The sequence below is a fragment of the Xiphias gladius genome, chromosome 9, assembly GCF_016859285.1.
Source record: "Xiphias gladius isolate SHS-SW01 ecotype Sanya breed wild chromosome 9, ASM1685928v1, whole genome shotgun sequence".
Taxonomy (NCBI): domain Eukaryota; kingdom Metazoa; phylum Chordata; class Actinopteri; order Istiophoriformes; family Xiphiidae; genus Xiphias; species Xiphias gladius.
Genome location: NC_053408.1, coordinates 16634859 through 16649992, shown reverse-complemented (window position 1 = coordinate 16649992; position 15134 = coordinate 16634859). Strand labels below are relative to the sequence as shown.

The window sequence follows — 15134 nt, the reverse complement described above, 5'->3', positions numbered from 1 at the left end:
CACTCGGGGGCCCCACGCGCAGCCGGCCTTGGGCGCTACGCGCACTTTGCGCCCCTAGTCCGGGGGTGAAATTGATTCGGTTCAAGGGACCTTTTTCTCTGAACGCACGTAGTGGCTCGTCAAACTTTCACGATAACGCTCATAATAACGTGCGGTGAGCCGCTCACGTGAAAGTTGTGGCCTTCAGCCGCACCCGAGTGGGGGTCGGTTGCTTTTCGTAGAGACAGACGACTCGGGAGGAGCTGTGGGAGGTGTTTGCAACTTATTCTTTACTTTTATTTGCCCTATCCCCCTCTATTATGAAACAGTCTGCTACATTTAGTTTACACTTTTTTTTTTTTTTTTTTTTTTATACCTTAGGTAATTCAGCCGCGGCTCGCGATTGGCCGTCGCAGCTGCAATGGACCCCGGCCGCTGGCCAATCGGCGCTCTTTCCGTCGACCGCCGGCGGAAAGCGCGCTGCTGGTTGGCTGCCGAGGGGGCTGACTGAGTTGGGTAACTTGTTGTGCGGAGTTCGCCGTGTGCGACTCGTTGAAGTTTGTATATTCCCGAGAGCGTGCGGGAGCTGTCAAGCACAGACCTGCCTCCAGGATCCGGTGCGGTCTCTTCGTTTGGCTCCGATTTTTTTTGTTTGCCTCTTGCGAGCTGCCGACCAGCTCTGAAACATTCCGTTGACCTGACTTCAGTTTAAAGGAAGTGGGGGAAATGACTACAGAGATCCCGGAGATTTTCAGGGCTCTTCTTGAGCATCCATTTACTCTCCCGAGCTTTGACGATAATGGTAAGTGACTGTCATCCAACATGCAATGCGGGGTTTTTTGTTTTTTGTTTTTTTTGGGTTTCGATTCAAATAACATGCAGCACCGTGACTTTAGAGAATGTTTTGTCTTTTTTAATGCAGAGAAGGTCGTTGAAGGCGGCCTGCCGTTTTGAAGCGGATTGTGACATTTCTGCAAGCGACTGCGTGTTTGTTGCGTAATTCCTGTCAGCTGAGCTGGACGGGAACTTGCGCCAGCTGCTGGACTGTGGAGGTCTGCTGCCTCGCTTTAATTAAACTCCGAGGGGGTAGCGGGATTGACGAAACCCGGTCCCCTTAGCGGTAATGGAGAGCCGACCTGTTGGACGGCTCCAGCAGGTAGCAGGAACAACGCGGTGACAGACTCCCCAGCTGCGTAGTCCAGATTAAATCAGGGCTTTCAAAATAAGAGTATCTTTAGTAGTCATGTGGTTGGGAAAGTCACGTGGTGACATCAAGGTAGAGCAGGGAAATATAGCTATTGATCCTTTGCTATAAGACTACATACAGATTGTGATTTTGGTGGTCGTCATATTGTAATGAAGTTTATTTAAAATCTCTGTCTCAGTTTTGACCGACAGGTAGGCAGACACAATCTCTGATTCTCTCTCTTTGGCTGCTGTAGCTGAAATGAGATGAAGAGTGAAGGTCTCTACCATGCCTGGCCCTCTTACCCACAAGAGGCCACGATTTTCGGACCATCGTCCCAAACTCAGCGTATATATTGTATAAAAGCTGCAATAGTCAGCACCTGATCATCTCTGCGTTGTCACTATGGAACACTCTGCGGGGAGCAAATGTCAATTCGTAGCACCTGAAGAAATATCCCTCCACATACATGGTGAGCGTGGTCTGTGACAGGAAAGTCTACTCTGTCAAACCAGCCTGCTACTCGTTGATTACGACTGTCCTTTAAGACCAACTGGGTCCTGGCAGCTTTATCAGAGACACGCATTCAGTGGGCTGGTAGATGAAACACACTGCTTTTTCCCGAAACAGATCCTGTCCCTGGTATCTGTTGAGCAGATAGAAGAGAACAGTTTAGTCACTGTGGATAAGCAAAGAGATTATGGCCCTGTTATTGTCTTTCTGGTTGATGCTTTAGAATTGACTGAATGTCTTGGTAAAAACTAACTGGCAGCACTGGCAATTCTGTACTGATTTAACCCAGTCTGTGTGTGTCTGTGTTTGTCACCTGCTTTTATCTGTAATGGTTGAGTGGATGTTTGTCTGTGTGTGTGGGGGTATGTTTGTGTGTGTTTGTGTGTCTGTGGGGGGCTGGTGGGCTTTGTAGATTCATGATTAAATCACTAGATGGCTCTGTTCCTCTTCTCTGGTCCATATTTAGATATATCAGATTAGGGTCAAGTAATTTCCTGACATTGAGAGGTGTGCTGATGCTGCTGCTGGCCCCCTTTAACAGCATTTCATATTTCATAATCACATCTCCGTCTGCATGCAGCTTCTGAAGGACCCCACAGAACAGATGTCTGACGCTTTCAAAGTATCATTAATGATATGTTAATCATCATTTTCTCTCCTCCATATTGGTGAAATGTCCAGTGTTATCCTTAACACCCCGCTATTGAACATTATGAGGTAGTAATAATAAGGTACTTTATGGGTTCACAGTGAATAGGTTTGGTTACAAAATATTTCAATTCTGCTGCACAAACTATTTGGAGATGTTTGATTGCTTTAAGGTTTCAGAGCTTTCCAAAAATGTTCACATAAACTTCAGTTTAAACTAGTTTGGGAGGAGCTCAAGTTGAAGTTATGGGCTCCATGACTCAAAGGGACTTTGAAGGTCATACAAACGTAGTCACATTTTAATTTTGGATGAACTGCCCCTTTATGACACTAATCAGATCAAGGAACATTATTATGCAGATGGATGGAGATGATCATAGGCTGCAGGGCTTGCAGGGACAGTCTTCCATCAATCAAAAATAAAGTGCCACTGACCATAATTTGAGTCCATGTGTTGCACATGACACTCACACACCCAGATGCTGCAGGTTTCACAATATCGCAGTGTGTGTATTCTGCTCCAGGACCTCCAACATGCCGCTACAAAGAATTTGCTCTCAAAGGTTCATGGCTTGTGTATTTCTAGAATTTGTTGTGAAGCGTGGCACCTGTGGGAAAGCACTTAACTTCATGCACTGAGAGTCACGTAGCTCTGCGTGTCTGATCTGACACAGGTCTTAATAGCTATTCCCCTCCCAGGTCAGGTTGGATCACCGTGTGATGATGACCTCTCTGGGCCACGCCACATAGAATCCATAAAGCTATCAACAACATGCCGCAAACTTTTCCAAGTTTGTATACATGCACATGCACAGTATAAATGTGAATCTGGTTGAGTCGATCCCGGCTTTTCAGTGCACGCATTTTGTAGAAAACTGCACAGTCACGATGGCAAAGCTCGTGTTTAGAGAAATCCATTCACATTTCATTAACTTTGCCTGACAGGGAAATGGCACTGTAGTCAGACAGATTAAATTTGTTGCCATGCATCCATGTAAGCCAAAGCAGCCTGTGTCTGCTGCTGCCACGTCTACGCAGTTAACTAAATCAAATGTGCTATGCCAGGACTATATTGTCATACTCTGACTAGAACTGAAAGCGGAAAGTTGTCAACAACTCTGTATGATGTGTTATGGTTTAAACAAAAAGTAACTGTAAGGCGTTACAGAGAAAAGTATTGGATTGTAGATAAGTGACTCCATTTTGATAAAAACATAATTAATCTTAATATAATTAATATAAATAATCCTAAATAATAAATATAAAGCCAGAGGTTTTCAGTTAGGTACTGTGGTCCCTTGGTAGGTGAATTAGAAAGTGATGTTCACCGTGAGCCCAGCCACCTTCACCGAGCTCGTGTGCGCTGACTGTAGCTGCTGACCTTGAAGTTTTTGTCTCTCCTTGCAATGTTGTTCCAAAAACAGATTCTGCGTGACACACACACAAGCAACATGTGAGGAGAGCACCTGCCTTTTGGCGCCACCTTAAAAGTGTAGCTCGTATAAACTGGATGGTGTGCACAGCTGCCTGTTGCAGTTATCATACTGATGTCGGCGCAGGACCGTACTGAATAATCCATTTGTTCACAAAGATGCACACATCGGAGAGAACTTTGTTGGTCCTCTATTTAAATGCTTTCATCTGTCAAAGAAAACAGGATGCACTTGCATTAGAATGATGTTTTGTTGAAGATTAAGTGCATGTACATCCTGTTTTGTTTTCCTTAATAAAGGAAAAATTCAACTTTTTCTTTTCTAAATGGGATATAATGACTGTTGTGGAGGATCCAAGATGAAGCAGTTGCTCTGAGACCAATCCAGTACTGTATATACTGTGCTTTTGTTTGCAACCTCAGAATGAGGGCTCTGGCGTTGACATGCAGTTCTTTTGCCCTTGGCATGTCTGCTTTGTTGCAGCAATGCACCCATTAGTGCTATTAGTAACTGATAGCTCAAGGTGCTACCTCTGCACAGCCAATTGCACTCGGCAATGTAGCGCCGCCCTTCCCCGCACGTTTCTACATGTGAGTGACATAGACATAGCGCTAGGCGATTGGGCGGCGCCTGTCGGAATGTAAGGGCGGCAGCCGCACATGTTTTCCCATGTGAGCGGAGCAGTGTTGCTGCATCAACATAAGGACTTAATGTACGTCCACTATGTTCTTTATGTACTTCTTGGGCAGTGTTTTTGTTTGAAACTGAAAAGCAAATGAAGTTGCAAGTTAAAATCGTGTTTTTGTGTTTTTGTTTTTCTGCGAAAGCACTTCATTGACTGCATTGACTGATAGCGAATCGTACCTTGCTGAAAGTTCTAAAAACCTGTCCACAGGTGTTCGATTGTTCATTTAACATGGAGGAATTGTTTAAAACCTAGTTATGAAAATAAACTTTAATGGAAGAAGCTCTTTAGCGTACAGCTTCTTCCATAAAAAGTGGGTCGACATCAGACAGCATAGCTATGAGTCACGTCAACATTTTTTTGCTCATGACACGTTTTTCTCTAAATGTATTCAATGGAACATATATAACTCGGTCAACCAATGAGATCTCAGGTAGATGCAACGAGACAACCGCTATTGGCCCGTCCTTAGAATCCCCGCCTCCCCCTACGCCGGCTTAGTTAATATTCATGAGGACTGGGCACGGCCCACCAATCAGATCAAGAGGGGGTGGACACTTTTGACCGGGAGGTAAGGTTTGTTCTCAACATCAAAACCTCTTGACTATGTAATTTTCCGAGGAAGTGGGACAACGAAGCGAGAAGTCCAGAACACTCTGTCCGTCGTCGGTACAACTTTAGCGTGGATTTAGTGGATTTAAAAACATTAGAGACAGCTTGTGACGGCGGTTAAACCGGTGGGGTAGCTAGCGCCGTCGAGCAAACAACACAACCGCTGAGCTTGCTTCTTTTGTCAGTTACTACGTGGTCAACGTCAACAACGGGGGGAAATGTCGGGAGAGCCAATTCTCATCACACTGGAAACGGCCACTGGCGCCCCGAGTTCATTCCCGGTGGTTTTGAAGAAAATAATGGAAATGCCTCCGCCGAATATCCTGGACGGGGACGAGGGTAAGTGCAGTAAATTGACTTGAGCGGAAAGAGCGAATGGTGTAGGTCAGAAACGAGTTCAGCTGAAGAAGGGGAAAAAAAAGACGAAAACACGTGAGGGAGAAAATGTGTAAAACACTGTATAACTGATAACGAATATCCCTTATATTTGAGATGCGCTACCATGTGTGCAACGGAACTAACTTCTGGACAGCAGACGACGTCGCAGATGTTGACTATATTGCACACAGGCCCGTCCTCTCTCGGGTCCGCGACCACCTCGCCATCCATACTTTTCTAGACACGCCCCTGACTCCGAACGCAGTTCTGGTTGACGTAAAGCACTTCTTCCTCTAGTTCCAGTGACCGCACATTTCATCGAGCGAGGTTTTTAAGTTACGCGTACATGAAGGAAAGTGCGTGATCTGTCAGAGTTGGTTCTAGAAGGTGTCCGTCGCAAATGTTGCTACACATTTCTGCCCTAGTTATTTTGGTTGTGTCTGTAATGTTTTCACTGTTGCACTAGACTTAGAGACTTCATTCATAAATTGTCTCAACGGTTCAGAAGACATTTCAGTATGGCCATAAAACTCGCATTGATTGAATCTGACACTGAAATAGTGTCCATCATTATTATTGTTGTTATTATTATTATTTTATTTTGTTGTTGTTGTTTTAGCAGTTCACATTGGTCATACTATTTACGCTCTACATGTCATTGCGCATTGGTCTCATGACAGATCAATTGAGCATATAGGGTTTTTTACATAGGTACAATCATAGTTCTCCACTTTTCAATCAATAATAGCAAAAAAATGATTTTTTTTTTATGTTTCCTTTTTTTTTTTTTTTTTAACATGTGATCACCACTTTGATGCTTCTATTCAGACAGACGAAAGTCTTGAAATGTTGGCTAGTCGACAAATTGAGATGTTCTTTTGCAAATCGAACTTGAGAATTATATTTGTCATCTGTAGCGGTTCTGGAGACCAGCGACTGGTTCCTGTTACTGTAAAGGTCCAATAAAAAATGAGCGCTTGGGTTTGTGGCCTGGGGGACAAGGAAGAGGGACGTCTTCACAAAGGGTGCACTGTCAATTGTGGCTTGCTTGAGCAGCTTTCCTGTTAACCCCAATATGATGAGGCACAAAACAGCCTTCTATTTATATGTCATGGCGAAGACATCGACCCATATTTGTGAATATTCATTCTTGTATCTTCTCTATGTTTCAGACACTGAAAAGGAAAAGCTTTGTCTGGGAGACAATGTCGACCTGGGGGGAGGTAGCGATATGGGCCCTTCAGCCGCCTTGACTCCTGCAATCTGGGAGAAGACCATTCCTTATGATGGTGAGAACTTCCACCTGGAATACATGGACCTGGAGGAGTTTCTAATGGAAAACGGCATCCCCACCTCGCCTGACGAGGACTCCTTAACGAGCAGCCCCGAAGAAGACACCATTAAGACGGAGAAACTTAAGGCTACTCCCTCTGCACAGAAAAGGGGTACGAAGCCAGCAATCGTGTCCCAAGTGGCCCTGCTGCCCATTCAGGAGTTGGACAGGTGTGAGGAGGAAGTTGTGATCATCACCAAGGGTGACTCTGATATCATGTGTGATGTCACAGCAGGTGAGTGTGGGGGGGTCAGAAACTACACGGCTTCACTAAACACTTAATGGGTAGTCTTTTACATGACAGAAAACCTGATGTTTGGGTTGAGACGACTCTCAAGCTTAAATCCTAGTGCTTATGAATAGGGGCGTGGGTTAGAGACAAGGCAGTTTGCTGTGTCATGCTGACCTAGATTAAAAATTAAGTTGACCCAATTAGAAGATTTAAATGTGCTTGTATCAATGAAAGAGACCTTCAGCAATAAAGTCTTGTAACCACTATTACAGTTTCTAGCCTGGATGTTGTTTATGTTTGAGATGTCCGGTAAACATGAGATAGTGTGACGCTGGTGTAAACTCACATTGTGTATCCTTAAACAGGCCACTGCATAGCAAAGATAGTAGAGTTTACTATAGCACTATCAGCAGCCTTTACATGTGGCAGTGTCACAAGGCTCAGTCACCACAGATACATAGTAGAGTTCAAGAACAGCAATACTAGCTGTGGTTCAGGTCACCTGTGAACCAGTATTACCCCTTAATTTAGCAATTACACGCGTGTAGGACCTGGCTATTTCACAATATGGTGCTGATTGTGTCGCTGACCTACAATTTGATCTGCAGCTCTCTAATATTTCAATTCTCGTGGTTCATCTCCTGTCTGCTCAGAGGTGACCACTGAAGAGGGCAGAGCGAGCCCCGAACTCGTCGATCCTGATGATATTGAGGTCGATATCAACTACGAGCCAGATCCCACAGACCTAGTCCTGTCAAGTGTGCCTGGGGGCGAACTGTTTGACCCACGCAAACACAAGTTCACCGAAGATGAGCTCAAGCCACAACCTATGATCAAAAAGGCCAAGAAGGTGTTTGTGCCTGAAGAACAGAAGGTATGCTGGGAAATGCAAGGGAAGCTTGGATTTCTTAAACACGAAAAACTACTTTTTCTTCAGCAGCCTAGCAGTTTGTTTCAGTGTGTGTATAGTTTGTTTAATGGAAAACAGCAGAATATAAAGGCAAACTTAAGCACAAAGCAGGGATTCAACATTTAGAGTTGTCCGCTCACGTTTTTGCAATAATGAATTTACATTTGGATACATTTTATTGATGCTGTTTTCCAGAATTTCTTAGTGAATGAAACAGCAGAGGAAAATAAGCTCAACTTCTTTAAGTGGTAAGCAGTGCATAAGAAAAACGTGTTCGGGTGCTAATGCATGTTGGCTTATGCACATGTTAAGGTGTAATTTTCACTTCTAGTTTAGCTGACACTGTGATACAGAAAAGAAAAATGTGACCTTCTTCTTACAGTGTTAGAAGACCATGCTGACAGAAACTGAAAGTCTCTAATCAGGCAACATTTTAGACTATTTTATGATCACTTCCCATGTGCAATTTGCTCCTATATTTACTTAGCACTGTATCTTTTGTAACTTTATAAGGCTGTATGGACTATTTACCAACATCAAAGCATGCTGAGAAAAGTCTAGGAAATTTGATATCGTCGTAAAATCATGCTTCCATAGAGAAAGAATGTAACGGGTTTATTGGCTTCTAAATTCATCAGCCAGTTTCCCAATGCACAAGTGGTGTGACAGCAGTGGACATAGCAAAGAAACAAAGCCATGTCACAGTGAATTTGTTCTGGCAACTCACAGTGACTCAGCAATCTGATAATCTTCAAACTGACATTTCCCTTCCTTTCCAGTTGCCAGAGAACCTGTTTTGTTTACACGCACAAAGGAACTTGGCTGTCAGCCATATTAAAACTTTAGCTGGGATCAGATTTGGGCTGATGAGTTGACAGAAAGATACATAATGCTGTTAAACCAGGTTACCTTAGTAACCACGTTAAAAAAGCAAGGTAGGGTCTGGTGTTGTGGTTCTTTGACTAAATCGATCCCCGCTGTTTCTTGTTTCTCCACCTCTCCAGGATGAGAGGTACTGGCAGAGGAGGAAGAAGAACAACTTGGCTGCCAAACGCTCACGTGACGCACGTAGGTTAAAGGAGAACCAGATCACAGTCCGAGCCGCTTTCCTGGAGCGGGAGAACACAGCGCTGCGGACGGAGGTTGCAGAGTTGCGGAAGGAATGCGGCCGCTACAAGAACGTTGTGGGTTGCTACGAAGCCAAATTTGGACCAATGTAAGGGACCAACAACAAAACATATGAAACTATAAATGGATATCCATATAGCAGTATTAGTCACTTTGTTCTTACAAGCTCGGTTAGAGACATCTTTGAATCCTGATTGATACCTGTGTCGATACCAAATGTACTATACCTTAAAAGAAGCCACTTGGCTGTGGTTTGGACATAGTTAGACGGAGGAGAGGGAGGGAGACTAATGCTCCTCTGAGGCCGACAGTGATGTGAGTTAAATCTGCTTTGGTTTTGATCCAAATAACTGTCATCCGACCTGACTTTGACCCTCGTCCTAACCAGAGTCTAGTGATACATACTGTCTTTGGTTATTTGTATTAGGAACTGGAATAGAATGTATTAATGGACATTCTGCTATCTTCCTGACTCCTCCTGAAGAAGAGTTGAGCGGTAATATGTATGGAGTTACAGCTGCACAATAGAGCCTCTGTGAATGAACGTGTAACAGCAGTCTCATATGAGCGGATAAAATGTGGTTTGAATGCAAGTACAGTAAACTAGCGCCATGCTTGTCATATCTGAAAAGGGTGTCAGTGACATCAAAATTGAGACAGGGACGCAGTCTAAACTGCAGTGATGTGGATTAATTAACAAATAAGCCACACAGTGAAGCCATACTGAGCCTTTGTGTCTGTGAGTATTCTTACTTCACCACACACGGCCAGCCTCTGGATTTACAGATTTACCTACAGTGGCGTAATACCTAAGAGTTCATCAGGAAACACAAACCGAACCCTGTGATCTTGTGAATAATGTTCCAGATGCTTAATGTTTGACCTCTCTCCCTCCTCCTTCCTTTCAAATTCATCCTTGTTCTCTTCTCTTTCAAGTGCGGTGCCGGAAGACCAATAGACAACAATTGATTTATTCATTTATTTTTCCAATGAATCAATAAATCAACCATCTGAGTTGGTACATGAGAACAGTAAGAACCGATCAGATGAAGACAAGGAGAAGAGGAGGAAGAGAGCATACGTGAGCATATGACTGTTGTCATGGAGACACAATAGCATGTTAAGACCTGATATCTTTTTTTTTTTTTTTTATGACTTCTATTTACCATCCATGTGAGTGAGATGAGTGTGATTGGATATTCAAGTGCTTCTTCAGTACACCTTCTTTATGAAGTGTACTTTTATCATGTTTTGTATGCCTTTTGCCGAAAGAGATCATTTGTGATGTTTATTTTGGAGTAACTGTGGGTTCTATTTTATTTTTTAAATAATAGAGTTGATACTTAGGTAGCAATTGCAATAGTTCAGACTAGATTCTCAGTCAGTTTTATGATATTGTAGAAATAAACTGATTTGCAGGTTGCCTCCGGTTCTTTACACATTTTAATGCCTTCTGAAACCTGCTTGTCCAATTTTATTTTCAAATTTATGCTAGTATGTGGCAGATTATGTGGAGAGCTGGGCTTTCTTTGCCCACAAAAACTTTTGTCTTTTCCAGTTCCTTAAGCTTCTTCAGGGGATTACAGTGACATGGCAAAAACAAACAAAAAAAAAAAGAAGCCATACTCGCTTCTCTTCATGTACAAGTATTCCTTACCAGCGTCACAGAGCTGTACATAAACACTCCGTTCTCCCTGTCTCAGCATACGTCTCGCCGTCGCTCTCGTGCCACGTTTGTCACTGAGTAGGACGCCTGTCTGGCTCTCTGGGGGTCGTCGTGTTGACCCGTCCATTTATGTCAGTACCGCTTCGGAAGTGTTGTCTGTGGAATCCACTGATGCATGTACTGTAAATAGTTGTAGCCTAAAACTATGCTTTGTAGCCCCCCCCCCCCAATGTTTTACAAATGTATTAAGTCTCGTAGGTCATGAGTTTTTGAACAGGCTATCTTTAGTTTTTGGATAGAATTGAGAAATTAAATTGTAAATATCCTTAAAGCTGACCATCCCTCGGCTAGGTGATGAGCTGACATTTGCCTCCATAATGGCTGAACATTTGTTTGTTAAAGGCATGCAGTTAGATGCTAATGGCATGTTTTTGGTTAGTGCTTTATTAAAGGCAGCTGGTAAGCCTGAAAACACAGACATCTTTGTTGATGTTGTCTACTACAGGGGCCTAATTAAATGGATCAAGCTCATATTTATAATAAATGAAAAATAAATTTACAAATAAATAAACAATAAATGTGCTCAAAAACCCTTGACTGGAATGTGTGTGCATTTAGATTGTATTATCTGTTAAGTTTTTTAGGATGTGTGGGTGGACACATTTATCAGACTTATCACCCAACTTTTTCTATTCATCTGTATCTGAACTTGTTCAGAAATTCTCTCTCAGACATATAAGCTGGCAGTGACTGTTGCCAACTTAATTTTTTCCATTATTTTTTGACAAACCTGGAAGTCTCAATAAATGCAGCCTGTATTGGGGCATCTTTTTCACAAAATAAGGAACCCCTAAATCTCTGTGTCTTCTATGCGTAAAGCCATTTCAATGCAGTGTGCAGTCTGCCGGTTTACAGGGGGGCATACTGTTGAACGTTACATTCAAAATTAAAGTTATAACCCTGGGTTATTTTACTGTCCAATTCTGACAAAAAGGGAAAGATGTTGTTCTTTGCTGAAGTGCTTCCATCCATGGACATTGTGACTTCTTATCAAAATAAATTCAATATTATGTTTTTTTTTTTTTTTTTTTCTGAAAGGGTTCCTGTGTGAAAAATCAAATGAAATCTAAACTAATATAGGTTCCTTTTTAATATTACAACCAGCAGTAAGTAGAGCTTTATCTGTTTGTTTTTTTTCCTCTTTTTTGTTAAGTAACAGACAAGTACAATCTTCCCAGTGGAGTAAAACTAAAAGTCAGGATTACCACATTTATCTACAGTGATTTTTGTGGAAATAATTCTTTTAGAGTCACATACTCCATAATAAGGTCTCCAAAGTGTAATTTTTGAATCACTATTTTTAGTATAATTTTGACATCAATGATAATGTACTTCCGACTTGTTTTAATAATTTTTTAATGCTTTCTGCTATAACGGAGATTGCATCTGCCTTGTATCTGGAACAGGACAATTTGTTAACTTTGAGGGGTTGTTTTTAATCTTCCTGGTTCTGTCTTTGTATTTCTTTGTAAAGAAATGCCTTGGCATTTTGAGTGTGGCTATATTTTGTCTTGTATATACGGTTATGTATAAATAAAGCCTTGTTGAGAAAGTCTTTACGTGTTAAGTTCTTTCCTATGGACATGTTTCTTTAGATGCTAGCAATTCATCTATAAAGACCTTAGTCCAGTTAAACATTCGCCATCCAACTGATGGATATAGAGGTATTAGTGATCTTTCTTGTGACGCCAAAGGGTGAAATAACCAAAAAACTAACATGACCCATTTTTATATTTTCAAAGAAAAATGACAAGTCCAAAGTGTCCAATGGACTGAAGAGAGACTGGAACCTAAGCATAAATAAATAAATAAAACATACACTCAGAATGCATGCATCAAATACCATAGCACCATGTATGAAACGTGTTTAAATGTGAAGATGCTGCCCAGGCCCACACTTTACACTACAGATTCATCTGTGAATGCCTTAACATCATGTTTAGCCATAATATCATTATTTAATTTGGTTCTCCACAACCCGTACTGAAGTCTATGAAAAGTTACACTACACAGAGCGGAAAATCACTAGTGGTTCAGTTTTCAGTCCACTGTGTACTGCTGGAGTGAGCAAAAGATTTAGGAAAAAGTGTGAAACATTGCCCCCTGGTGGAGGAAGTTGAGGGAGATGTTATGAAGTAAGAAGCTCGGTTGTTTGACAGTGATCCTGCTCATCATCTTAAACTGGAACATGTTCACATTTAGCATGTCTGATATCAGAGGTTAGATAATATCATATTTGGTTATAGAAATGGAAGTGTTTAGCAAAGACGCTTCACCTTGGTTCATGATGGAGAATACATTTTGTTTGAATGGATACAAGTACATTTTCAAGGCAAACTCCTGCTGATGATCACATGTATGATCAAAAGCTCCAGGACATACACTAAATGAACTTTGAGGTGGTGCCATTTTGTGAACTGTGGCTTCCAAGGTAGAGAACTAACTTTGAAACTCAACAGATGTTCTTGAGCACTGTGACACTTGATAAGCCCATGTCTATGTCTTTTTCAGTGACTATCAATATTGAACATTGTGTAGGCATCGGCAGGCTCTCAAAATGTTGACTCTTAATATTCAAAGCGGTCACACAGAAATGAAGACAAAAATATAAAACAGAGTTTTATTGACAAGTCAAAAATGTTTTTTGAGGTTTTAAAGAAAATCTGCAAAAGCTGAGAAACTAAAACAGGGACTGGACTGTAGCGTCTTCACCTCTTCTTGAAGCCATACTTCTTCCTTTCATAAAAGAGATCTGTTTTAGAGCTGCCCAAGTTTACAATCTTTGGACATCCATCTCGCTGTAAAGACAATAGAAAGGGAAGTAAGAAGATTGCTTAAAAAACATTTTCATCTTGAACAAGCAGGACACTGTTTTTGTATTTAGGGTTCGGTTTAAATTTTAAGCATTTTTTAAAGTGTTTTTATTTTACTTATGGCTCAGTAGATCATAATAATTAATGCAAGATAACAAAAAAACCAAAATCCTCAAACAGTTTTTTGTTAAAACACTTTGCTCACATCTTTCTCCTGGATGGTGCACTCTTTACAGTAGTAGGCATCAGATACTCCCGGCCCTCCACAGATGACACAGCGTCCCTGATAGGAGCCGTAGTTACACTCATCACAGATGCGCACCAGTGTGCACGGCCTCACATAGGAATCACAGATGACACACTTTCCATCACCTAAGATGAGCAGGCAAATGACGGATGAGAGAATTGATCAAGAAGGTAGGAGGAGGCAAAAAAAAGAAAAAAGATGTAGAATGTGGAAATAATAAGAACTTCATAAATATTAATAATAATAAAGCTTAATTTGTGTATAGTATAACACAGGTTCCACAATTTTTGAAAAACTAAATGAAACAATGTACATTGAAAAGGTTTAAAAACAAAAAATGCTACCCTACCATAATGTAACAAAATAAAACAATCGTGCTCGCTTTGGTGTGTATCAATGTAGAGCAGCCACAAACATTTTCATCACTAATTAATCCAGATATTTTATAAGCATTCCAATGAGAATTTAGTCGGCACAATAACAGGACAAAGCCTTTCTGAAACTATCCACAACTTACCCTCAGATTTCTCTGAGTTGCTACTTTTCCAACAGCCGTGTAACACTGCACTAAAATGTGAAAGTGTGTAAGGATTAAACTTGTTCTGACCTAACCCCAATGTTACTGTTACAGATGTGAGAAAAAAATGAACAAGGACTTATGAAAGCCGACTCAAACTATTACTTTAAACGTGGAGGAAAACACAAGACGGTTAAAACACTCAGTCTGTTGTATTAAACACAGATGGGAATACTTACATTTCTCGCATAGTCTCCCGATAGCTGGGGAATGAAAACAAAGCAGTCAGAGCCAGTCAGACCCAGTCAGGCTATGAATTAGCATTCATATCGCCTTTCTACACTAGAATAAATAGACTTTTCCTTTCTCCTCTTTACAGTAAAACTCATTATTAAATACACTTAAGTAATGTAACATTAGTTACCTCAGCGACATAGACCTGTATTCATTTCTAGGCTAGCACGAAGGCTAAAATACTTTCAATGAAATCCACGCGACTCTAGAGCTATCGTTAGCTACCATGCTAACGGTATCTCTGGAGCAAAACTACAATAAAGGACTTCCTGTTGCAGCATGAAAAAAATGACAATGTTAAATAACGTGTGAGATGAAACAAGTTCAAACATACCAACACCGGCTTGTTTTCTGCAAAAGATCAAATCCGGATGATGTTTTGCCATTTTCGGCCAACGTAAGGTAAGAGATGCTGATTTGGTTCAACTTTCACCTTTGACCTGTTAACTTTGTATGAGGAGTTGAATTACCGCCACCTAGCGTCTCCAAAGAGAAAGACA

General features: G+C 41.5%; 2 protein-coding genes across 4 annotated transcripts; one reads left to right on the top strand and one right to left on the bottom strand.

Moving 5' to 3' along the window:
* Positions 1–495: 495 nt before the first annotated feature.
* On the top strand, positions 496–12318 carry tefa (TEF transcription factor, PAR bZIP family member a). Of its 3 annotated transcripts, none has more exons than XM_040135106.1 (5): positions 497–781; positions 6607–7002; positions 7653–7873; positions 8914–9125; positions 9974–12318. In XM_040135106.1, exons 1-5 carry the CDS (start codon positions 706–708, stop codon positions 9993–9995), a joined length of 927 nt encoding a protein of 308 aa, XP_039991040.1. In that variant the 5' UTR covers positions 497–705; the 3' UTR covers positions 9996–12318. The 3 variants fall into 3 exon arrangements, with proteins under 3 accessions (XP_039991041.1, XP_039991040.1, XP_039991039.1); XM_040135105.1 differs by lacking the exon at positions 497–781 and adding an exon at positions 4763–5395; XM_040135107.1 differs by lacking the exon at positions 9974–12318 and having other exon boundaries at positions 496–781; positions 8914–9129.
* A 1051-nt stretch (positions 12319–13369) lies between these two features.
* On the bottom strand, positions 13370–15109 carry phf5a (PHD finger protein 5A). Its single transcript, XM_040135220.1, has 4 exons — positions 14969–15109; positions 14580–14603; positions 13782–13948; positions 13370–13561 (listed from the first exon to the last, which is right to left on the bottom strand). The coding sequence occupies exons 1-4, from the start codon at positions 15018–15020 to the stop codon at positions 13472–13474; spliced, it is 333 nt and encodes a 110-aa protein (XP_039991154.1). The 5' UTR covers positions 15021–15109; the 3' UTR covers positions 13370–13471.
* Between the last annotated feature and the right edge of the window lie 25 nt (positions 15110–15134).